The sequence below is a fragment of the Falco punctatus genome, assembly GCF_963210335.1.
Source record: "Falco punctatus genome assembly, chromosome: Z".
NCBI lineage: Eukaryota > Metazoa > Chordata > Aves > Falconiformes > Falconidae > Falco > Falco punctatus.
In genome coordinates this window covers 79,690,032-79,716,394 of record NC_137586.1, presented here as the reverse complement: position 1 = coordinate 79,716,394, position 26,363 = coordinate 79,690,032, and the positions used below count along the sequence as shown (strand labels likewise).

General features: G+C 42.6%; 1 protein-coding gene and 1 long non-coding RNA gene across 6 annotated transcripts in view; one reads left to right on the top strand and one right to left on the bottom strand.

The window, feature by feature from the left end:
• ADGRV1 (adhesion G protein-coupled receptor V1) overlaps window positions 1-7,862 on the top strand; it is a 299,412-nt gene extending 291,550 nt beyond the window's left edge. For all 5 annotated transcript variants that reach the window (XM_080371326.1, XM_080371327.1, XM_080371328.1 and 2 more), the window contains one exon: window positions 7,522-7,862. In XM_080371326.1, coding sequence (XP_080227452.1) covers window positions 7,522-7,640 — 119 coding nt within the window. In that variant the 3' untranslated portion in view covers window positions 7,641-7,862. The remainder of the gene's footprint in view (window positions 1-7,521) is intronic.
• Window positions 7,677-20,809, bottom strand: LOC308056269. Its single transcript, XR_013924758.1, has 2 exons — window positions 17,611-20,809; window positions 7,677-16,908 (listed from the first exon to the last, which is right to left on the bottom strand). It is a non-coding gene; the product is annotated as an uncharacterized lncRNA (long non-coding RNA).
• Between the last annotated feature and the right edge of the window lie 5,554 nt (window positions 20,810-26,363).

Sequence of the window (26,363 nt, the reverse complement as noted above, 5' to 3'; positions counted from 1 at the left end):
CCCTTCAGTGATACCAAGGAAAACGGGCAAACTGGTTGGAAGGCTGGGAATGAAGGGGTACTTTTATTCAGTATATCCATAATACTTTATCTCCTAAGCCAATTTCCATTGCAGAAAATTCCTCTAATTATGAAGATATTTGGATGATTAATAACTGACGTAGTGCTAAGAGATACATTTGAATATGTATCTTATGAATATCAAGTTCATAATTTGACATTATGGAGATTGTCAAAAAATCTGTATTGTACCTATTAATTTTCCTGGACATTTTTCAGACTACTTCTGCTTTGTTACGCAGTTAAAGATTTTGGGGAACTTTCAAACCTAGGTGCATACGCTTAGAGTTACAAACCTTTCTTTTAAGCACCTGAGAAGGTAGCTTTTACTTTTTTACTCCTGCCTGAATATTTTGAAGGAAACCAGATAATTCATAGATAGTTAATAAGATACGAAGCTGTTCATACCTAGTATTCCCACCGTTGCCCACAGCGTTTACTGCTTAAGCAGCTCAGTTGACATCCATTGGCCTATTTTCTGCAGTAAACTCTGTGCATTGTGGAAGACTGAGTATTAAATCATGAAGAACAATCTAGGCAACAGCAGTAGTTAAAGCTCATGGTTAATATAATTCACCACAACTTTAGCATTTAATGATTTTTTAATAAATCTTCAAGCTTTGTCCTTAGTTAATTTGTTTTCAGTCCTTCTAGAGGAAGTAGGTCTAGAACCAGCTTTTGATGATTTTGCCTATATTTCATTATTGTCTTCTTAATTAGTATTTTATTACCATTTGTTCTTATGAACCTTTTGTATTAATGTGATTTAAAGCAGAGACCTCAGGCCACAGCTGGAGAAAAATATTTTTGCTTGCATTACTGATTCAAGTAGTATCTGAACATTTTATCCCAACCCTTACTCATGTGCCAAAACCATGTCCCCAGCAACATTATGGGGGCAAAAAAAAAGATGATTTCTAAGCCAAACCAGTTGTCTCCTCTGGCTACAGACCCACACATAACATTTGAGCAAGCCAAGCTGAAGAGGCAGCATTGAGGTTAGAGTAGCTTTAACCACCAAAGTAAATGTTTATCAGCTATTGCCTTAGATACAAGCTGTAGCTCAACACATACTTCAAACCAAAAAAACCCATGAGCTTTTTCTGTAACTAAAAATGGTATCTGTTGTATTATTTGCATCCAGACCTGCTCTCCAGTCCACTTCAGTGCCGTTCAGTGCCTTGGCCTTGCCAAGAAGTCAAGGTCCTCCCAATGGCACGAGGGAGGGAACCACATGGAAGGAATGAAAGGGGAGATGAGGTGGTGGGAGGTGGGATTACTTCTCTGTTTGGCAGCACAGGCTTCTGCTGCTAATATATTCACCGAGTTGTGGTCTAGTGGGAATTTTATGATACAGTCAAGCTAGCAGTCACTGAGAGGAGCCTGTCTTCTGGTCCTTCCTGGCAGCACATTTCTTCCTCTCTTGCATTGTTGCTCGTACTCATGAAACCACAACAGCTCATCTTAGAGACTTCTCCCTCTCCCTCTCCCTCCTCCTCTTCCTCCTCCTCTTCCTCTTCCTCTCTCTCCCCCTCTCCCCTTGCCACTCCACATCAGTTCGATGCCCTTTGAGCACCAGTCCCAGCTTCAAGGAAGCAATGGTCATCAGCAACTGGAAGACCAGCACCTCTTCTCTAAATAGGCTGATGGGTATGGGCAGCTGAGACACCTTTTTGCTACCTTGCTTTTGTGTGCCATTTGCTGTAAGTCATGCTTCTCAAATCTCTTTAGGCCAGACTTTATTTCAGTAGGCTGAGAATTCCTCATCTCAAGCAGACAAGCCCCTGGGAGAGCATGGAAAAGGTGCTTGGTACCACATTAGCTGTTTTTATGAATCTTAAACAGGGAGGTGTGGCTCTTGGGTATAGAGGAAGAATGGAAATGCTTTCTCTGCCATTGCTGGAGCTTTACCTCTGATAAGCAGAAACAGAAACCTCCATTATCTGTCATTCCTTAAAACTGCCAACCTGTAACCAAACTCAGCCTCAGCTGTGCTAAAATATTAGCTAAAATACACTCTGACGGTTGGCTGAGGATCAGCACTGATTAGCAAAGGAATATGCAAAAATGTCTTTATGCTTCTTTGTGCTTCATCTGTCCTTTCTGCTTATGCAGTTTGGAGCTGTCTGAAGGCTACTTTAATTTATGCTCACTGTCTGTAGCCACAGAGTTTCATCTGGCAGTGAGAATGAGGGGTATTATCACAGCAAAGCTAAGGTCTCGTTCCTGTCCTCCCATCCCCACTGCAGCTGACCACTGCCAGGAGTAGAAGTGAGGGATGACTGGTGCAGGTTGAAAAAAATGAAACCAGCCCCGGCAGCATAACTTTATTCTTTAACACACAGTGGTTTATCACTTGGCAGTTTGCAGTGCAGCTACACAAATCGGTGCGTTGGCACACTCAGCCTTATTGCTAAAGAAATGTGTGGTAGAACTATGCACTTAGCCCTTGGTTCCATAATCGTTACTGCTGGGCCTATTTACAAATTAACCTGAAATACAGATGGCATACAGCTGCATTTCTAGCAAGTTAGGTGGGTGAGGGTGGTACTGTTTCTTAGCCAGCTTTTGCACTAGCTTCATGCAACTTTTGCATTACATGGCTGTAGAATTATTTTTTTTTATTTTTTTTTTTTTTGGTGCAAGAAATCCAGAAGCTAGACTTCTTATATCATAATGCCATGGCCTTTGAATGCTTATCAGTTAACTCCTCCTTTCCATTATGTATGTGCATGCTGATACAGAAACGCATAGTCAGGGTTCACTATATCACATCATCTCTTATACTGTGGGGATCTTTTGGAAGGCCAGACAGCTCCAGGGCAGTTTATGCGAAGGAAATTATAGAACAATTATGGTAGGATAAATAATTTAGGGACATGTCCTGCTTATTGATGTGTGATGTGTGCTAACGCCACCCACCCCCCACCACCCCCCCTGAATGTTTACAAATTTGTCTTAAATTATTTATTTTAAATTATTTATTTAATTACATTTAATTTATGGCCTTTATAATGAATCAAAGGCTTAGCTTCTACTGAGAAAGACAATCAATTGCCAATTTCTTTTTGTTAAGTGCACTAATTAACTTTAAAAGTGCTGTCATTTTGGACTAGATCTCCTTTTTCCTCTCATTTCTGGTGCAAGGTTTATGTTGACAGACAGTTTCCTAAGACCATTGCCTTCCAGATTGTCAGGGTTGTGTGTGACTGTCATTGAGGCTAAAGCCCAGTACAGCAGAATTCCCCAAGGACTTCTGCTCTGGTTGGGGCTGGGGAGTTGAGAAAGGGGCCAGCAGAATAAAAGTAGATGGAATCTGTCCCAAAGTAGCAAGTGTCCATCAGCTTTGCTCTAAAGCACAAATACCATAAAGACACAATAGCTTACTGATCTCTGAGCTTCCATCCATATTCCCGTCTCCTACAGATGCTCTTGCCCTCCCCCTTCAGTGATGCACAAAAGTCAGCCAATTCCTTCCTTTGGGTGAGGTGTGAATGCAAAGCACAGCAAAGCCTTTGGGAGAGGCCCAAACCCCTCCGGTGCTGAGGAGTGACCCACTCCCATAGGAAGTTTTTTGCAAAGACATTTTTAAGTTAGACAGAGAACATCAGCCTAGCACATGGTACTTTGCAAATATGTATCGGACAGTATCAGTGGAGGATATTGCTACATCCACATCTCGGTGTATTGTTCTTATTGAGGCATATGTGGTAAATCCTAAATAAATATTCTACATTGAGAATACCTGGAAAAAACTACGGTATAAGTTAAAAAGCACACACAAATACAACTATTATAATAACGATGCTATATAAACCAGCTCATAGCTTTCAATATAATACAGCTCAGGTTCCAAAGTCAGTATTTTTTAAACCTTGGTGTTACCACTGTTGGTGCCTGGTTTAAGAATTATCTCGTGTTGGGCATCCTGAACTAGAGGAAACATTTGAAATTTCAGATTTTGAAAGGTGTTCAACACAGCATCCCGGCGACTGTCTGTCACAGGGTAGGTAAATCGTAGGTGGTGGCAAAGTGCTAGATCCGTGCCTTGCCCTAGCAACCTATGTCATTTCTGTTTTGAAAGGCTCGTCCCACAGAAAGAAAGGAAGGAAGGGTAGCCCCTTTGCATATTAATTCAACTTCTCGTTTGTGATTGCTCACAAATATGCTGCCTGGTGGCTGTGAAACATGGCTGTGTAAAACCCAGGAAATCTTTTTATTCCGATCTGAGCTTGACTGGTCAAAGTCTGGGTGTCTGTTGGTGTCATTTCTGTAAAGTCAAAGCCCTGAAAGAAGAATGAAAGTCGGTTCGTATAGCTTAATCCTTTCTATCTAACATATGTCTTACACACAATATGCATCATGAGTCATTCAGAAAGCGAGATGGAAGTGCTTAGGAGATATGAAGTCTCCCCAGAGATATGAGTACAGTAATTACAGAAGAAACTCCGTCTCCCGTAAAATGTTTTAGTGGGAGTTTGAGATCTGTCTGAAGGAGCAGGGGATGAGAGCGGGCGTTCGAAGGCACGTAGGAATGGACTGAAGAAATCCTTCGACCAGTAGATGTCACTGGAGGGATCTCGCTGGCTTCGCCCGGCAGCTGTGACTTCGGTTTCTAGCTAGTCCTTTGGTACAAAAAGAAAGGAAGAAAGGTCTCGTTTTCCAGTGTCTTTTAAGAAACTTAAAATAGTTTCTTCACAAATTGGGAGAAGTAATAGTTCCCGCTATGTACCTGCCATCCAACTCTAGCATCTCTAGAGGAGTACCTGGGTTTTGGGGTCTGAGTTTAAATCCAGCTGTAATCTCAGAGTAAGCGTGACCAATGAACTCTGTGAAACTCCATCGTGTAAACAGTCGTACCCTTCCCAGTCTGCCGAGTGTTTGGTAAGTTTGTATCCTGGTTACATTTCATGTCTCATTCCTAAAAAGAATCAGCTCTTACGTAGTTTGTCTTTGCATCAGCAGCAGAGCAAGATCCTTGTAAACCCAGAGTAGCCTACTTCAGTCTCTGGTTTACACCAAGTTACTGATAGGAACCTCTGTAACAACAACAACAAAAAAATCTCCTCTTACTTTGCACAAAGCACGTACAAAGCTTGCACATATATCTGACATTTAAGAATATACGTAGAGTAATACTATAATAGACCTGTACCTGATCTTTTTGTAGTGACAAGCACGAGATTCTTTCAGAAAGCCTGTACTGAGTAATTGCAGTATAACCACCAGTAAGACAAACATCTTTGTAGCCCCAACAGTCAGTGTCCATCTTAAAATCTGAACCCAGGACAATCATATTTATGTAACATGATTTTAAACGTTTTTTCAATAATGTATTTTTTCCCTTTTTGAAGCTTATACCCTCTTCAACCTAAACGTATGTTTCAAGGGAATTCCAGTGTTAATGATATTACATAATCAGTATTGTTTTCTTTCTCCATTCAAAATAATTTACTTCAAAGTTATTACCTTGTTCTTCTGTCACCAAATGATAAATACAGCAGTCTGATTTATCTTCTCCATTACACTCGTGATTCCTTTCTAGAACAGTTTTAGAGAAGATAAGAAAAAACCCAAATAACTTGCATATGCAATTGCTGTTTTTCCTAGGACTTTTAAGCAGCTTTGAGTTACTGGGACCTTGATTCCATTAGGAGGTTAAATATGCATATAAATTTAAATCAGTAAGTACAGCTTAATCATCTTCAGTACACTTATAAACAAGTATTTTAATGATTCAGAGCCTAATCTTCTTGTCTGTATTATTGTGTCTTTGCTCACTGATGGATCTTTACTCCTGACAGGAGTAATTGATGGTGTCTCAAGAGCTTGGGTCACGCAGACCCAAGAACAGGACTCATCTAGTAGATGTCAATGAGTGCATGTTCACCCTGATACCTGAACACCAAAACTAGGTGTAAGAAGGATCGCAGCGCAGAAATACCCACTGTTCACCAGGATGCAGTCAGGCTGGGTTCACGCCGCGCTGCATCCGAGTTTGGCCCCTACGAGGGCTCCTTCCAGAGCTCTGCAGGGACGCCTGCCAAGTCCTGCTCAGGTTCTCTGAACCAAGCTCCGCGTTTGAGATGGCAGCCTGACTTCCCATGGCAAAAGGGCATCCCTCTGCTGCCCCCTTCTCCCTGCGTCTCTTGGGGGGTGTGGAAGGAAGGGTGCTATGGAAAAACTTTGGAAAAGTCAAACAATAAAGGGCATAGAAAATAATGAAGTAACTCTAAAAAAGTAAATTACCCTTATCTTGTGTTTTGCCAAACTCGACGAAGTCTGGAATATCAACTGAGGCAGAAATCAGAGATGTATTGTACAACTGATAGGAACTCCTGAAAATAGTTTTTAGTATGAAAATGCAGATCACTGCCTCTCCCAGTATTCCCTAGTCCGGGTTTTTTGAGCCAAATGTCATTCCTTTGCAACCCCCTCAAACTGTGTGTCATTACAGATCTATTTCTGCCCAAAATGAGTAATTCTCCAGTTGTTTGTAAGTGGCATCACTGTAGGACCATGCCTGAATTACCCTTTCTTGAAATCACTGTGCCTAATTACACTGATGTACAGTGCTCAACAAATGTAAAGCCTAGACACCCTAAACCCTAACAAGACCCATGTACAGATTTTAGGATTCACTTTACAATTCAAAGAGAGGGGCAGGAAATGCACTGAAGTTTATAGTTAAAACTGACGTTCTGTGAATAAGTGGTCTAAAAAAATACACATTTAAAAAAAAACCACTAGTGCAGGGTTATGCCTCTTGACACTAATCAACTCAAAGCTTCTCCCAAATAAAACTCCAAACCCCTAAAAATCAACATGGAAGCAACAAGCTAGCAGAACTGTGATGGGTGGATGGAGAAGGTGGCCTCCTGACATGTGTTGGAAGTTTCCATGGTCCAGAGTCTAGTATTCTCTCACAGCAGAACAACACAATACACCAGCTTGTGCCAAATGTGGGTTTAAAGAGTATTTAGTCAGCGTCTTTTCTCATGTTGAAATTACAGTCCTATTAAAACAGATGGAATTATAGTTTAACAGGGAAATTGTATAATTAAAAATCAATTCTTCATGAAAAAGTCCTTGGAAATACCAGACTGTAACAGCCAGACCATGAACCCAGCCTAAGCCAGGCCTTGATTTATGCTCTTGTGATTCCAAGGCACCCTCTGAATAGCTATTGTAAGATTTCCCGAGACAAACAAGTGACTGACACTTGAATTATGAAAAAGCTTATCTGGATGCTACCAAACTATGTGAGATAATGCTATAATCTGTGGATTCAGAATTGCAGGCTGGCACGAGGAAACTTGCCGCATCATTGCGGGGTAGGGAGGCATGGCAGTAATCAGAGTAAAGCGGAGCAGGACATGACATCACCGTTCCTGTGTCGGGATTCCGTTCTCACCGATTCTCTTCTTTTTCTTTGTTTGGTTTGTTTGTTTTGCTGTTTCAGGTGCAGGTCTCAGTGTCAGCGATAATGAATCTTGTCACGGCAGCCAGGACGGCGGCAGCATGGCTAACTCCCAGATCGTAGAGCTTAGAAGAATACCCATAGCAGACACTCACCTCTAAGTCCTCGGCTTGCTTGGGTTTTTTGTTGGTTTCCTGTTTCTTTTTTTTTTTTTTTTTTTTTTTAATTCAAGACTCAGTATTTTTATATTTGTACTTCCTTTTGCACTAAAACACTATATGAAACTGTGTAGTAGAATGCTGTGAGCTTCGCTGGACGTTTAACAAGGAATGTTTGCTTGAGGTTTTGTATATCAAAAAACAAACTGTAAATTTTTTACAGTGGCTGAGCATCAATAGATATCATGGCAATCAGCCTAGATTTGTATCTTGTAGCTAGATGACATATTTCACAAACTGTAGCTTTTTTAATTAACCTATACATGTAACACCGATTAATAAAAACAATAGAGTCTGTTTGATACAAATAAGTCTGTTATTTCTCCTGGCTGTTTATGGAGCTGGAAGATGATGCGGACACCCTGTTGGACAGGGAACCTTTTTAGTCACGCCGTTGTTCTAAGTTTCCTAAGCTGTACTGTTTTCACCGGTTTTCGAGTACCCAGATCTGTGAACTTTACAAATCCAAATAAAGGCACAGTCTTGAGCCAGAGAGCTTGAAATTTAAATTGTGACATGACAAAATATGCCGTGATCTGAAACCAACAGGGGGAAGGGGAGGTGAAGGACAAGAGTTGCACCCCTGGCAGCTGCATGCTATCGACTGCATTACCTTGCTGGTTTCACAATATTAAACTCTCCCACTCTTCTCACAGGCAGAAGAGGGGATCCCAAAGAGCTGAGTTTTCTGCTAATCTCCAGAACAAAGATATCCCTGTTCTGGTTGAAGTGTTCAAGTATTGCATTACAGAGTTAGATCAGTAATCTGGGGTAACAAATAAGCAGGAAAAGTTCCTCCCTTGAAAGGAAAAAAAAAAAACCCAACAACCAAACCAAAAAACCCCAGAGAAAGTATTCCAGAACTGAGAGGGGGAGGCAGGCTGATCTTGTAGGAATCATTAACTCTGATTCTGCCCAGACGCTCTGTAAGAAAAACACATTAAAGCAGGAGACCAAGGGAATTTTCCTTTAAACGTTTCTGAGCATAGTATAGAAACACAGTAAATGATAATGCAAGCCTTTCATACCTTCCTCAGGAGCTTGCCTAAAGGCTTAGTGCTGGGCAAGCTCTGAGCAACAGCTTCTCCCTTTAAAAGAAAACTTTTCTTATGGAAATCTTCCTGTGAATTTTGCTGTGGTGATATACAGATTTTACTGTATCTAATTATTTCTCATGCCAAAAAAAAAAAAAACAAAAACAAAACCCAAACAAAAAACCCCCAAACAAACCCCACTTCTGTGTCCCAGTTGTGTAATTGCCGGTAGGACTGCACAGCTTACAGTCATCACTCATATCCAAAGCAGACATAATCTTTAAGCTCTAATGCTGCAAAAACATTCACAGACACAGGAAACTATTTCTAGTCAGCAAAGCCCTTAAATAAGTGCTTTTTAAGTACACGTTTGAATTGATGGGAAATGAGTGTACGTCTATATTTAATTAGTATGTGTTCTGCTGCATGGAGTCTTAATTTTCTGACTCCCAGGAATTTTGTTGCCTTTCTTTGTGCTGGTCATGCTATGGAGCAAACAGGGCCAAGTCTTTCTGCTCAGTGGCAAAACCTGCTGGGGGGGTGGGGGGTGGTGAGTGGGGTGGTGAACAAACCTTTCTTCCCCATGGGCAATACGCAGAAGAACAGGGTGGTCAGGGAGACCCATACCTCTGTGCAGAAGGGGCAGCCTTTGAAGTCGGGTGCAGTCCAACAGAAGCATAGTGGGCAATTTTGGACAGGAAGGAACCATCTAAGCATATGAACTTTTCTGCCCATACCTACCCCCGCTGAAAAGGGACTTTCTGGGCTCTTGGGTGAGCTGCAGGTATCATCGAAGTCAGTTTGGCAGTATGGAGTTAAAATTGGTTTTGGATGCTTTGCAGTGCAGTACCTTCATAGTATATAGTGCGATGCAGCAATATATCAGTATATAATATCACATATAACAGCAATAGTAATTAGTAATGTAATATAGTATAGAACAGCAATATAGCACACAGAAAATCTGGCCTTTGAAGAGTTTCTTTTATTTATTTCATTCTTCCTGAGGCAGCTGAGATGAGCGTTGCCCACTGCTGATGCTGCTCCTCTGCCTGGTGAAGCCCTAACCTGAAGCCTGGCTCCGCAGGGCAATTGCAACACTGGCTCAGTTGCGAGAGAGTCAGGGTTGTAACAGATGTTTCGCTACTCGCAGCACATGCTACTACATGCTGTGAGAAAGCTTATAAAAGAAGGATGTTTGTTTGATTTTGACTCACCACCATAAATGTTAATACTTTGTGTCACTTCAACTTGTTGCACAACTGGCCTGGTTAGGGATTTACTGTAAAGGCATCAGGATTTTCAGAGCAGATCAGTAGGATGACGTCTGCTGCCAGCATTTGCTGAATTTTAAGTCTCTAGGTGGTGCTCACATGGTTTAAGATTGGGAGATGGGTTTTGCTATTGTTCTAGAAGCATTTTTTTTTAAAAAAAATGAAAATATTCTCTCTGTAGGAAATCCAGTGTTTTAACAGTGTAAGTCCCCCTCTGTTCCTTTTTGCTGTTCCTTGAGGAGGCAAAGACTGAGACGGGAACAGGGCAGCTGGGTGCTCTGACTCAGATGTGCCCAACAGCCACACCTGGATGGGAGGAGGACCTTCACAGTTGGCTTGACTAGCCTAGCCAGACTGAATGCCTCCTGCGGTTCCCTCATCTCGGGCGTTATTGAAAATTTGATAGAATATAAACATCTTTTTGTTTCTATGAGATGAATAAATCCACAGCCAGATAACTTTCAAACCAAGTGTTACCACAGGGCCTGCCAAGCTGACTAACTCGTTCTCTGTTGTCTAAGATGACTAACCATCACTCTGTTCCTGTAGCAAAGAGCACCAGGACACTTGCTGCCTTTGCTTTTTTCCACATGAAAGGATCCATCATTTCTCCACAAGAGGCCATTCTCTGTGTTTTGAGGGGCAAAAGAAGCTATGGCTAATGTGGACATAACCTTTTGTTGTTTGCTGTGTGAAGGAGACCCCATTTCCAGACAAGTTTCACCTAAAGCTCCTTGAATATGTATGTAAATCAGGTGAATGAATGGATGTGCTTCAGGAGTTTGTCACCACTCAGATGCTGATAAATAAATAAATTCACTTTTTCAAAAGGTGGGTGAATATATATGCCGCATTCAAGTGCATAAGTAATGAAAAATGGTAAGTTCAGCAGACATCTTTTAAGGGATGTTTTAGAGAAAGCCACTATAGATAGTGGAAGATTCTACTTTTCACTTTTCTTGGTACATATCCGAAATGTCAATTCGTGTCAGGGATATGTACCCAGGAACAGAAATATGCAGATCATTTTTTTGTTTTGTTTTTCTTTAGAACCTTGTTGAAAGCCCCAGTATATCCGTGTCCTGTCTCTACCGTGCAAATGCTTAGTGCTCCAGCATCCTACATCCAAAGTCATCATCCTGCCGGGAACTGCACGGTGAGAGCTTTGATCTGCAAAGGATTAAATTGTATTGAGAGCTTTACAGCAATAAAGTGCCTATGTGCTCAACATAAAATTATGCTAAGTTGACTGATCATGCAGAGGTTTGACTAGACAACTGCTTAAGTTCAGGCATATCCTGCCTTCGCATACATTCCACTATAGCTCGGCCAATACTGTGGACCTGGAGCTACTATTGTAGATTCTGCTTCACCAGCACTGGTGTAAACAAGCAATAAATCAGAATGTGTGCCCAGTCTGCTGGCAGCAGAATTTTCTCCTGTGTTAACTTCTACTGGCAGGAACACGTAGTGAAAATAGCACATGCAAGAGTGGGCTCATCTGCCCAATTCAGTATGTTATTCTGTTAATTTTCACAGAAAAAAAAATCTCATTTTTTATGCTATGTTTCAAAATAATCTTCTATGCAATAAATACATTGAAATAATTGAAATGTAGTTCTCTTGTATGCAGTAAATACATGGCAAATAATTGCAAGGTAATACTCAAGCATTATTGAACTAAATACCTGGGACTAATGATGTGCTGAAACTGAGAAGACAGTTGTGTAAACTGGCCTAAATGGTAGCCCAAGACCCCTAAGAATGGTTTTGGGTGGGTGGGTGGGTGGATTTTAACCAAGTCAAAGTTGTGCTCATGGTAGAGAAAGCATTTTCACAAATACACAGGATCTGGGGACAATTATTAATACCTTTTTCGTTGTTGTTACTGCACTTCAAAATCTTTTTCTTTCTCTGCAAACCCAAAGGCTAATGTGGCATCTGTTGGGTCCCGCCATCCTGCTTAGCATCCCCAGGAAAGGTGAACGCTCTGCTCTTCCTGGAGGTGGTGGCTTCACTCACAGGATTATTTTACCAATGGCTTATACTACAGACTCCCAGAAGGACTTTCCTGGATATCCAGAAAAAATAAATGTATTCTGGGAACTGTGAGCACAGAGCCTGATAGCATAGATTTAAGAACCCTGTTGCCACTCCCTGGCTAAAACTTGCAGCTCAGAGATGGCCCTGGGCCGGGGTGGGTGGGTGTGGGTGGGTGTGGGGGGTGCGGGTATCAAAGCAATGGCTGCTGTCAGAAGTGCAGGGAAGGATTTTTACTGAAACTGTCAGGATTTTCCCAAACTCAGCAGGCAGGCTTTGAATGCAGTGTGGTCATTCCTGCGCTGTAGCACCTCCGATCTGAGCACACAGTGATTTTATCCAGAGATGCTCTAACTCCCAAAAGCTGCCATCTTCAGTTTGGCTCCGTACTCTTCATGCAGAGCAAACAGCAGTATCTGGCCTACCTTTTGATGGTTCAAAGTGTGTGTGAAACACAAGTACGTGTCACGGTGTACACACAGACAGAAAATAATTACAGGATCTAAGGGCTTAATGTAAAAAGAAAAATAAATTCCATTTCAATCTGGAAGCTAAAACACTGCAGTCCAGGTTATGAAACAGGTTTCCCTAGAAACTTCTTGGCTCCTGCTTTGCAATTCCTGAACTGAAGTTAAGCGTGTGATTTCCCAGTTTCCAAACTGGAAAGACTCACGCATCCAGGCATGGCATATACAGTTGCCAACAGGGCTGCAAGAGAGGAGGTGTCTGCAATCTCCCTTTGCTCAGCCTCCCTGTGCAGGACCCACTGCGATGTTGCTGCCACAGGTCTGTCTGCTCCCTGGAGTGGGAAAGCAGAGAAGCAAATACAATGATTTTCCCGTCTGGCAAAGTCCGGACAGACTTCTCCATGAGCACTGTATTTCTTTTTGCTGTGGGACAACAACATGTCCTGGAGTTTGGGGCAGGGCAAGAGGAAAAGAACGGACAAACAGACAAGAACCTCGCCTGAAATACTTGTTGAGTCCTGATAAAAGGAGATAGCAAGTTGTTCCTCAGTGAGTGCACTCATGTGCTCCTTCCTGCAGGATGATAACGCCGTCAGCCCTGCCACATCTGCCGAGGCACACAGGCAGTGTCTGCGCTGGTGATTCAAACAGCTCTTCTCTGTTGCTTCAGCCCCAGAATGAGCCCTTTTTGCCTCTGTTCTCCACGATCAGATACCGTTTGCAATGGTTCCTGCAGCATGAGTCTAAAAATGGCCCACCGACTTACTCCCTGCTGCTGGAGGGGTGGTCCTTCTCCCTGATCTGCCTGCCCAGCACCTTGGTCACTGCTGTGCACCCATATTCCTACCCAAAGACACTCTTTATTCACTTAATTCCTTCTAATAACATTTGCCTCGATAGCAAGTGGGCTTGTGCTCCCTCTTCCTCAGCCAGGCCTCTGTTTGGCATAATGCCAAATGTGAACCTTTTTTTTTTTTTTTTTTTTTTCTATCTTGTGAGAAGGAACCCATTTCCTTCTTAATTCTTCGTTGTTTTGCGGTTTGTACCTTCAGCTGGCTGAGGTCCTGAGGAGTAATGTCCTAATTCCAGCAAAAGGCACTTGAGACCATTCTGAGTTGAGCATTTGCCCACTTTGGCTATTCAGGTGGCAAAATGGCTAATGTGTCTCCACCCATGTGAATCCTGGTACCCGGCTATTGTCAGACATTTAGTAAAGCTGGTCTGGCCATTTTAACTGGGACTTTCTGCAAGTTTTGGGACACGCATGCTCCCTTGCAGTATCTCAATACTTCTGTCCCAGCAAACAGCGAACCCTTGCCTGCACTGACGTGCGCAGGTGGTGGAAACTCTCCGCTCCAATCATTAGATTAGTCTCAAGGTTTAAGAAATGAGTTTGAATTTGGTGGAGCCCCAGAATGCCTGAAACCCTGCCCTTGTTTGTGAGCAGTGCTCTGACTAGCTGTCTACTGTATGAAAGGCAAGGTGTCTACAGCTTCTGCCACCCCTTTTGTGTGCTCTGGGCAGATCCTTGGAAGAGTGAGAGTAGGTACTTCTGGCAGGAAAGATTATAGCTGGAGAGCAGAAGCAAAGAGGAGAAACTTCTGAGCACTTCCTTGTCTTCATTTTCTCTTGCTTTCCACCACCCAGTTGCTTCCCACTATTTCCATAAGTGTGATGCTCTGCCTTCTGATGCAGCACGGTGCACCGATTCTGCACCCTTAAGGAAAGTGCTGCAATCCTTCTCCAAGGACCCTGTGCCTACAGCTTTTAGCTTCTTGCATCTTGAGAGCCAAATTTAACAAGAATAATTTTACTTTGTGGGGCTAAGGGGCTTTTCAGAGAGAAGAGTCCATCAACTGCTTAAATTCAGTTTTCCTGGCAGAAGACCTCCATTGCATATGAGAAGACCTCTAATCCTGGTCCTTAGTGGACTAAGGGTTAGGGTAAGGCCTGACCTACGGCAGCGGTGTGGACCACTACTGTATCACCAGCTGGGAAAGAGTCTGCCCACTTTAAAAATCACGCTTTGCTGTGGAGAGCAGAGCAAGAACGAACAAGGCAAATGCCAGGCAGTTACTAGCAAGCCTTCTGACTTGCAAATGGAATGGCTCATTACAAACACTGGGAGATTAATATTAAAGATAATCCTCTGAGCATGGAAAAGAATCCCATGTAGCCTCAGGAGATGGACAGCTAAATCCTTGGAGCCAGTATACACAGTTATGCCATCCAACCTCCGGGACACAGACCTTGTTTTTGAAAGCAGCATGCTCTAGAGGAGAAAACAAATGGAAAAACAATAACATCTTGCTTTCCTAACCCAGAAAAGGAGTCTTGAATGTTCATGAAACCAACCTTTTATTGCAAAGGAAACAGAAGCTGAGATTTTTCTGCCTCTCATAAATCTGAGACTAACATGATTAAAAATATCTTAGCTTTCTGAAACTGTGTGAATTAGTGAAGAGACAGTGTGCATTTCTATTCATCTCTTCTCTGGTTATATTTAAATACTCTCAAAAATACTGTTAGAATTAGTCTTTTTTTTTTTTTTCCCAGAAGTACTAGCCAACAAGAGGCAGTGTTTTACACATCACATGAAGTAAGTTAACACCTAGATCATAAAACACAAAGTTAGTGCCTGTAGACCACAAGCATTCCAAATTCATTACTTCTAATTGAACTGCTTGTTACTTATTTTAATCTGATATCTACTCTAGAAGGAAAATAGTCATGTTGAAACTAATTAAAGTTTTTTTCTTCTTCTTTTTTTGTCTTATATGAGTTTTACATTAGTGGTGGCAATACATGTTTTGCTCAAAATTAGGTCCATTATTTCTGGTTTTCCTAGGGGAGGGAGAAATAAAGACACATGCTTAATTCCTCGTAATGCAGAGAGAGGTTCTGTATTGTGAATAGTTCAGCATTTTATGAATTGTCTTAAATAAATAAATGAGATTTTAAAAAAATAATACTTCTTGGATTCGGGAGGGAGGATTTGCAAGTGAGATGTTTGCACATCTACACTCTTATAGAAAGAATCCAAAGAGCGGGAAAGCAGGGGGGATGTTTATTCCCCTTAAGTATGAAGAAGAAGAAGAAAAGTGTCTTCCTGGTAAGACCCATTCTAGGCCAAAACTGAAAACACAGAAAACAAATCAGTGACAGTGGGTGTCATTGTCTTAACTTGATTATTAGCAGCTGCAGGATTTCGCCTGGGGTGGCTGTTGTCATTTGCACTGGCAGGGTACAGTCAGCAGTGACTGCTCTACTGCTTCTCAAGGTCAGATCCTGATTCAGTGGCTCCCAGACAATGTTTCTTAACATCAGATTTCACTGGATAGAATTTATAGTTTTTATTTACAGACATGCATGCAAATCTGCCCTCAACTAGCTGCCTTGTGCTGCGAACAAAAATTTTATTTTTGGTTGGCAGGTGGATGAACCGAATCTCCAGCTCTCCCGTAAAAACCAGGAATACAACACTGTTCGGGTCGGTGTGAGACTGGGGTGTGTGCAATCCCAGCAAAGACAGCGGGATGCAGCAACTGACACACCAGCTTTAGAAAGCCCGTACTTGGTGGTGGCTGACTGTTCATGCTGCTCTGTGAGCTTGCGCTCAGCCGCCTGCCTGCATCCTGTGCACTGGGTACCCTTGGTCTCAGACATGACACCTGGCAGCTGTCCCTCCTGCTCAGCTCAGAGGGCACTGATGGGCAGAGGTGCCACCAGCGATGCAGATGCAGATGCCGGACCCAGCGCACTCACAGCCCTTGAGCTGTAGCCCATGGGCTTCTTCGTGCTCTTGCCCGCTACCCCCTGTGGTGTCTCAGCATTAATGAATGCACTTCACGCTTACCTGCCCTTGGCTTTCCACTACAGAGATCAGGGTGTATCTGAAACTATGGCTTTTATTTCTGGTGAGGACTTAATTAATGTGATGCTCGCCATCCACTCCCCACATGCACTAGACACACAGACAGAGCACAAGTGCCCCTCCGGGAGGTATTTGCATACAGCAGAGACAAAATAGATTTGGCTTCTGTCACCTCCTTTGCCCAGAGTCTCACTTCCCCCTTCTCCTGTCGCCACAGTGACAGCCCTGGGGGATGCCCAGATGATGACTTGGAACTTCTACCACTCCCAGTCCTTGGGAATGTGTTATCTTTGTGCTTATCTTTGCTCTAGAATCATGCTGTAGGGATGGTCTTCTTCAAGAGGACTGTTGCTGGCATCCAGATTGCAGGTCTAGGTGGGACAGAGATAAAACATTGCCATGCCCACACTTCTAGTGTCTTGAGGGTGGAGATCCTGAAGAAGAACCGGTTGCATCTGATCAAACCCAGCTTTACAGCTTCGGTTTATGCAGTCTCATGGATCATGCAAGTTCCAGCTACGTCTGGAAGAAAAGTGGTTCATTGTTTGGACCTTCAGGACATGCCTATGACTATCACGTTAGGAAAGAGCTTTGGAAACTGTTCTGGCACAGGGTGAGAAAGGGAGAGGACATGGCAAGTTCTAGGTCTGGGTTCCTGAGGCCCAACAGATAAGGAGAGAGAACAGGGCAGCTTGCTGGTGTCCTGGGATCTTTCCAGGTCTTAGCTTTAGCCCATACCAAGGAGCCCTCGGTGAATTGCACAACCTGGATCACCTGGGTCCACGGCAGCCCAGGATCAGCAAAATCTGATCTGGCTTCCTTGCAAGCAGGACCTGCAGAGCACATGGATGTGAAGCTGCCATACCTTTGCTCAGCCAGGTTACATACACAATAAGGGTGGCCTACAGCCTTGTGATACAATGCTCATCCCTGACTGTTCAGTTAATTTGTCTCTGAGGCCATAAAGATAGCTCTGTTTGATTCTCAGAGGTTGTTTCATGCTTGTTTTTGTTTCTGGATTAAACTTTAACTGGTTTCCAGGGATGCTGCGAGGGCTGGAGAGAGCCACGCTTCTAGCTGTGTTTCAGGCTTTCAAGTTTGGGGCAGAAAATCCGCCCACGACCACATGGTTTCCTTCTTCACTTTACTCTCTTTCTTCAGTTTTTTACAGGACAGCCCAAGAGGGTTGCCCCCATGTAACAGCACTTTCTTTTCACTGCTCACCTGCTTTTTGTTGAGCTGAAGGGAGCTTTGGCTGCCAGACAGGTACGTAGGCTCTGTGATGCACGCTGGACAACTGGTGTGTGCACCATGCAAGTCAGAGGTGGGTAGCACGTGTGTTGCAAAGGGCTGCGGTGGCAGGTGGTGAGTTGGAGCCTGCGCCTTGCCTGCCGCAGCTGCCAGCTGTAGGAAGGACACAACTGGTTTGAGCTCTCTAGCTCCGTGAATTCAGACTTCAGCTTCTTCCAGCGACACTGTTTTTCTTAAGTTCCAAAAAATTGAAGCTTTTGCCTTACTCAGGCAAAGGTTCCAGGGTATCAGTGTTGTCAGTTTGTATAAAAATCAAAACAGCGGTTTGTATTACTGATAACGCCAAAGCAACTGTGTTGCTGTTTATAAGCAAGGGGAATGTGAAGCTTTTTCTGTGCATCAGGAAGCTGGAAAGATACACTAAAGATACGCCTATTATCAATGTCTGATTAAATGTCTCTCTTGCTCTGCTGCACTATCTTTACATATGACCTGTACATGCCAGAATGCCTGATCTTCATTAAAAAAAAACCAGGCTTAACAATGTTAAAGGAGGAGGAAAGGAAATGTTATAGATAACACACCAAGTTCTTTTTATTTTTTTTTTTTGTGTGTGTGTGTGTGGTTGTGACCTTTTTCTTCTTTCATAGATAACTGCACCATTGTTGAAGCAAGCACTGAACACTGCTGCATTTCATCCTATGTGAGTATAGGGTCTTTAATGTCATCTAAAGATCAAGGTTGTATTTTTGCTTGGAGGTAATCTAATAATATTTGTTTGGACTTTGTGATTGGATAGGAAGGGAGAGGTTATCTATACACATGCATTTGTCTGAAAATGAATGCTTTTTCCCATGGAAAGCAGCCTGAATATTCAATCATTAATTTCCAAAACAAACAACCCAAAAGAATTTGGCTTGTGCCTTCCATATGTATCTACTGGGATTTAGTCAGAATTAACTGCGTATACAGGCACACCACGTGACACTTGGCTGCAGTTTCCATTTGGCTGACAATTTTTCACTTTGAAGCAGCACCCAGTGTGCGCGGAAGGGTCACGGTGCCACAGGGGTGTGATGATGATGATGGGGAGCAAGACACCTTGACAGTCCCTTGTGCTAACCTGTTGCACAGCAGCATGCCTCCTCTAGGGTTTCAGCCAGGTACTGCTCTGCTCTCCTGCTCTTTGCTCAAATGCTGCTGCTTAAGGAATTGATTGAGAGCAGATGCCTGCTGAGCACGAAAATGACCAACTTGCTGTGATGGAGGAACCCCAGTAAAAGCAACCAACAGTTTTGGGACATAGTGGCCTTTGCAGGGGTACGGACTCCATCGCCGCTTCTTTGCAGACTCAGGATAAATTTGTATACAGCATAGTATGAACATTAGCATGTCAGGCACGCCAGCAGTTGTACAAATATGGGGTTAAATCCATGTTTGAAATGGGTGAATTAAAGTAATTTGAAGCAATGTGCTTCCCCCCCACCCAGATAAAATATTACTGATGCTACATGATGAATTTTCAAATTGAAAGAAACTATCCAACATCTAAGTCCACACTGAAACAAAAGTAATGAAACTTCCTACCTGCCTCAATTAGGCTTTCCAATAGCCCCATCACTCTCGTAATTAAATGATTCCTTGTTTCTCAAACTGTACCAGCCACTGCCAAATAAAATACAACCATTTAATCACATTAAATTAGAGCTATAATAATATTAGTCATTGCCTAATAGCCTTTTTTAAGCCACTAGGAAAGTAAAGTCTTGCCAAGAAGACTGTTACCCTTCCACAGTATAAATCAATAAATCATAATTGTACTGTGTACCTTGACCTCTTTTCTACCACACTGTGGAAACCAAACGGCAGGAAGCCAGAGACTGCTTAAGTAATTTAAAACAATTTGTAAACTATAATTAAAGGGACTGCTTGGGCCTATTAATTAGTAAATAATTCATAATCTCAAAAGTATTCAAATGTGCTCAATTTCAGTGAAATATACCAAGTGGAGCAATCTGATAACACGGCTGCTACCATCAGGGCTGTAAAAGACCATGTTCTTTCCAACTGTTTCTGTTAATGTTTGAACATAAATTGGTGAACACATGCTAGAAAGTAATTATCAACTGCAACCATTCCACCAGAGCTAGACGCGTCATAAATTATGGCTAGCCAGAAGTCCTTAATTTTTAACCACTAATTACTGATATTTTCACCAATATTCCCAAACTCGTATTTCTGCAGACACAAGTCAGAGCTTTTTTTCCCCCCTTCTTTGCTCTAAATGAGCTGCTTTCTGGCTGTGCTGCTTCACTGCTTTGCTTTCGTTTTGTCAAGTCAGTGGTGGGAAATCACCAATGCTGGACTCCTGGAGCCACGTCTGTGCTGTGGGTATTTACAGCAGGGCAGGGCACATTCTCTGGGATAACAGTGCTGGTTGGGTTAGAAAGGATTTAGAAAGGATGGGGATTTAGAAGGAATTTTTATGTGATCCTCAAAACACCGGCTGAACCCTTCAGATTGCCACCCCCTCCCCTGGAACAGCTTAAGTGACATTTCTCTGTAGGTGCCCTGAAGTGCTCCCTGGGATGGTCCAAGCCCTGGGTGCATGTGAGTGGCCATCAGCTTTTACCGACCGTAGCAGAAAAGCCGACGCAGCAACCCAGCTGTGGCTGGACTGTGTCTGTTAAACACCACGGCTGGTGCCGTGCGAGGACTGGCATGCCAGCCCCAGGAAACTGCAAGTCAAGAGTGAAGCGCTTACAAGGAGGAAGTGCATGAAAGAATAATATAAATGCTTTCCAGGAATGCTTATGTTGGTTAGACATTTCAAGGAAAAGAGAAAAGAAAAAAAAAAAAAAAAAAAAGCTACAAAGTAAGTGCAAACCACAGGGGAGAATAACAGCATTTCTGGAAAAAAATTGTTTCGGAGGATTATTTATTGCGTGCTTTCTTACTTGTCTAATTATCAATATGATGTGCTGCATTCATGTATATATATATATTAAAATAAATTATAAATACTCACTAAAGGAAGAAAAAAGCTCGTATCTTGTAGGAGGGAACAGTCTGAGAGGAAAGTTGATTGGCTAGATTGTTACTACTTAAAAACAATTTTAATAATATTTATAGAGTTTAATGAATATTTATATTCTTTGTTTTTTCCTGATGGATTCTTTGTTTTTTTCCTGATGGATCCTTGGGTCAAGACAAGCTTATATCTTACATCACTACTGAGTCACTGTTCATTTTCCCATAAGTAACAGCAGGGTCTGTTCTACTTCTCTGGGGATAACTTCCTCCTCTAATGCACTCGTCCCTTTTAGAAAAAACACTTGGGGTGAGGAGGATTCAGTCAATTCTTGGTGATCTTACCAAAATTCCCCCACACCTAAAACCAACACCCATCTATAAATCCTTAGTTGGACCTTACCTGACTCTTGGTGTTATAGAAGGTGCCCGTGAGCACATTTTCCACCTGGTTTTCATATTGGGGCTAGAAATGCCATCAGCTGATGCAATGAGTGTAGCGGCCATTGCGATCGCAGGTTCATCGTTGCATTTTCAACTGCAGCAGGCTGCGGTCAGGGGGCCCCAGCAAACACACTATGCAACAAAGGTCTCAAAGCACACACACGTGTAGGAAAGAGCAAAAGTAGTTTGCAGAGGGAGTTTCAAAAATGGGTGTTGTGCAAACTACCTGTTAGACAAATGCCTCCAAAGTGTGGGCATTCAACTTTCCTGGTCCCGGGGAAAATGAGCATTGGTCTTCATCTCGACCTGGCACAAGCCCAGCCGCCTCCCTGCACTTGCACCCCAGGAAACTGTCGGAGGAAAGAGGCAAGTCCACCTGAGAAAAACTCCTCATTTAGTTGTGTCCTCGCACGTGGATGTCTGTGGAAATACCTCGGTTAATGCCTGTGCCAGTCACTGAAAGCTGCAAGGGCAAAATGACCCATCAGCGTGGCCACAAGGTGCTTCTTAACTTCACGGCAGCTCTGACCCAGACCACTCAGGGAGGCAGGGGGTGAAGCTCAGGCAGGTCGGGGATGCTAAAGCAGCCTGAGAAGACCAAAAATGTGCATCTGGTGTACGTACACCAAAAATCTTTGATGCTAACCCACGCTTATTAACATTAGCCGATGATTTAAAATGGTGTCATTAAAATTTAAAGTTTCAGAGGAGGAATGCTGTCTGTGAGGGGCTGGAGATACCGTGTGCTGCTTCATCCAGGCACATTTTTTCTGGTTGTGTTTGGAATTTAGCAGCATTCTGCTTTGGGAATTTGCAGTAAATAGGACATGTCAGTATATTTATGTAAGATTGGAGATAAAGTGTTGTTGCAAGCTAGAAAGTGGTAGAATGTGAATATGGAGCACAATATTCACAGAAAAAATGAAGTTTAAAAAAGTATGTGTAACCAGCTTTCCTCCTCGGTGGGCAGAGCCCACAGTGAATCAGGATATTTTTTTTCCTTCTAAAGAGGCAACTTTTCCACATTTTCACAGCATCAGATGGTACAGCAGGAATCCATGATTAAAAAAAAAGAAAAGGCCCAGCTTCAGGTGAACAAAATGATTGCTTTCTTCAAGTACACGGCTTGTTTATTTTTCCTCTAGAAAAAAGTGTCAGTTGCTTTATATTTCTGGTGACTTTGTCAGTTGGACATGACAGGAAAGAGCACCTCCCCGCAGCTGAAGGTGCCATGAGAGGAATAAAATTTTATTATCCTAGAGCTAGAAATGAGAATGTGGCTGTTGTTTGGGACCTTGAGACAGCTCTTGAGACAATTTTTTTACTGGAGGAAGATATCTGGAGAGTTCAGCTAGGCTTAACGAACAAATTAAAAAGGAAGGCCTAAGAAAGTTGAAAATTCAACTGATGTAAAATATCGCTGCTTACAACTTAACCTCCTGCTCTGTGTATCAAGTAGAAAATTGTTTCTGTTTAGCCAAGTAGTGAGTTTGACCCAAATGAAGGATAACAGAGGGATTCAACTTGCTCTAGCTGGAGATGTCCTTGCTTATTGAGGAGGGTTGGACTAGATAAACTTCAAAGGTTCCTCCCAACCCAAACCATTTCATGACTCTATGTTTCTGTCTTTGCTTGTCTTTGATTTGTTTGATTCTTGCTTTAAAAAAGAAATGAAAGAAAATTTCAGCTACCTGAAATTGTTCATGGGAGGATTCTTTGCTTGGCTTTTTCCCCTGCACTGTCCCACACTTTGTTTTACATAAACTTATAAATGATTATACTAAATGAGTACACAGCGATACATTTTTTCTTAGCCTTGTGCATATGCTGGGCTTTTACTACAACAAAATTCTTCTTACTGATACCTGTGTAGGAAGACTTACGGCTCCAGTTGTAATAGTATATGCTTACACCTATCTATTCAATTTTAGAATAAAGGAAATTGAAATTCTTAATAGTTAATTGTTTTATATTTATATATACAATCCGGTGTGTGTATGTGTGTGTACACCCACGCACACCCACGCATATATAAAATGACATTGCTTCCCAGCTTTGGCAGATCTGCTGGGCTCATACTGCGTGCTCATTCATCACATGCTATATGTTTTCTCTGTGTGTGGTTTTAAATGAAAATATTCTATTACCTTTTAAAAAAATAACTCAGCCACTTGGAATAACATTTGTTGTCTAGTAGAAATCTTGGTGTGCAGGTTTTTTGAGCTTTTTTTTTAAAAAAAAAAGTGAGAGAGAGAGAGAGAGAGAGTAATAGTTATTAAGAAATTTTCCAATAATTGTTTTTGTTATTGCAGGAAGTTAGCTCACTGCCCAATAGGAAATAATCACTCAGCCAAGCATAAGACCATTAATAAGCAAACTAAATAAGCTGCTCATGAGTCAGTGTATCTCTTTCTCTTTTTTTTTCCCTTTTTTTTTTTTTTTTTTTTTTGCAAATCAGACGTGCAACTCTTAGTCCCATTGAACAACTTAATTTGCGAGGTTAACTGCACACGCATGTTTAGCATGTGTATATGTAGTAGCAGATCCTGAGGCAGCAGGACATCACTTACTCTGGCAGGAGTGCAGCATGTTGACTTCACAGCTGACCAAGTAAAGAAACATGCAAAAATTCAGGCCTGATCTGAGCCAGCAGAACAGTTTTCCTAATGACTTAAATAGGAGCAAAGACTTACTTGAAGGTGGTTAGTCTAGAATTACAGATAAATTTCACACTATAGCTGGCCCTATGGTAGCAAACAATTCATTAGTCTCTACATGGCTGAAAGAGACCTTTGTTTTGCTACTATACGCATGGAGCACATTGCTGTTCCTCTGTATTCAGGCTGCTAAACATTATTGCTTTCTCAGACTGAAAGGTTTATAACTTGCAAAAAACCCTAATATGCTAGTGCCATTGTGTTTATAAACCAAAAATTAATTAATACTTTATTTGACAGTTGTGCTCCCACAAGTAACCAGTCAAAGTAAAGTGTTGATGAGCGATCCTTAGATTAAAACGTGTTTGCATTTGGTGAGCACGTACAAATGACACACACCCGTGTAGACAGAAAGGTCAGTTAATGAACAACTTCCTACAAACGAACCTCTGCTCACACTGTCTGTTAGGCCAGCCAGTACTTCAACCATCCTTGTCGTGTACTGGGGACACTGCTGATTCCAGAGCAAAAATTTACTACCTAACAACTAAACCTCTACATTTAAGGGATTCTTGCTGGATATGTTGTGAATGATGACAGCGTTTTATTTTCTCACTTCAGACCCTTGCTCAGTTCTGTAAACTTGTTAATTATCAGGGTCAAGTTGTGCTTGTCAGAAGCAGTGTGTTTATACCATAAGCAGATACTTCATAAATTGTGAAGCTTTTTGGGATTCAGCGCCCCAGGGCATTCAGCATTTTGCAGCTGAAGGGCTGAGGGACTGCGTTAGGTGTTCAGTGTACCACGGGAAGAGAAGGAAGAGCAGACTGCTTGCTTTCCTTTCCTTAGACTATGTGAGCAAATTTTATAGTGGAGTCCATGGGAGAGGGTGGAAAAAGAGTTTGGGAAATGTATTATAGAGTATCTGAAAAGAAATATGGAAGAAGACCTGTGAGTCAGTACTGTTCTCAGAAACGTCTTAGGTGACTAAACCAAATTATAATAGGTTAGCCCTCCGCTGAAAAAAAAAAACGATGGGAAAATTCAGAGTCCACAGGCAGCCTGAGAAGTCAAACAATACCAGAGGAAGACACTTGCTATGGAAGTGCTCTGCCAAGTATTTTGGGCTTGCCCGTGTGTAGTAGTACTGGCTACGCATTATGTAGCTGTTCTTGGCCTTTCTCCCTGCCAGCCCTGACTTTGCTAGGCAGAAAATTTACTCCCCTGTGTGCGCATGCCTGCCCACCCAGACCCTGGCCCCTGCGTGCCGCCTCTGCCAGGCGTCCATGTCCACGCCGCGTATGGAGGGACTGAGCAAGGCACGACTCGGGAACAGGCACGGTGTATTACGATGTTGAACACCACATGTCTAAGGAGCTGGCAGATGAAGCAGTTTGTCATTCAGCTGTGATTTATTTCTTTCAAAACTCTGCGCTCATTTTTGAATTAATGAATTAATGAAATAATATCACTATGCTTCAGCATCTAATTTTGAACTCCTTCAGCATCTAATTTTGAACTCTTGCTAGCTCTGAGAATTAATGCTTTTAAAGCAGTCTTGGAAGACCTGTTTAATGCAACACTTTTAGCTGTATTGGCTTCCAAACCAATCCATGTGAAACATATTATGTGCGCCCCGCATACCTGAGCAACAGGGGATCCCGTATGAAACAACATCTCCGACAGCGACACCGACACAGCCAAACCACCTTTCGGTACGATCCGACAGGATTTTCCAGGGTGCTCAGTGATCTGTAGACGCTCAGTAGCATTCAGTGCCGTCTGGATATTTCTTGGCATCCGGAGGTGTCTGCTCTGTGGTAATGCAGCCATAATGTCACGCAAGAGTGCCTTAAGTACGCTAATATTCCTTGCCAAGCCGTTAGCTCTGTTCTAAGGTCCTTTTAAGAGGCAGCAGCGGTGCCCGCAGCTGCAGCACGAGCCCGTGCACTTCTGTTGTCACTTTTTCTCTCTTCCAGCAGAGGAGGGTGAACCTGAAAGAGTTTGACCTCTGCTTGGTGACAGCCCATTATGGCTGAGCATGAACTCCTCCTGCTGACCCTGTCCTCCTCCTTGGATTCCAGGGGTGGATTCCTGATGGCATCGTATTATTTTTTTGGCTGTCAGCCTTTACATTTGCCATCCTGCTGAAGGAAGCCTTCACATTTGTCAGCATCAGCCTTAAAGAGGCAGCTGAAATTATTTGTCTGAAGCATGTACTCTCTCTGGACTAAATGCAAAGATAAGGTCATTTGTTTATATATAAATCTGTATTTATTTTTTTTTCCCCACCCAGAAATCTGTACTCCAGGAATTCAGCAATCCTCTGAGACAGCCTTTCCCTGCCTCCTGTGGCCAAGCTTCCACAAAACGGAGCACATCTATCACCTGATCCCGCTGTGGAAAGGCTGCTGGTGAGGGATTTGCTCTCTGAAGCATCCCCTGGCCTCTGCTACTTCCAGGGAAAAGCTGTCAAGATAATACCTGCTGTGATCAGAGCCCTGCCAGCCATTTACCATTACAGGAGGTTGGGTCTGTGCAGCATTAGGTGAACCAAAACAGCAACCTGCAACAATGTGGGCTTAAGCTTCATGG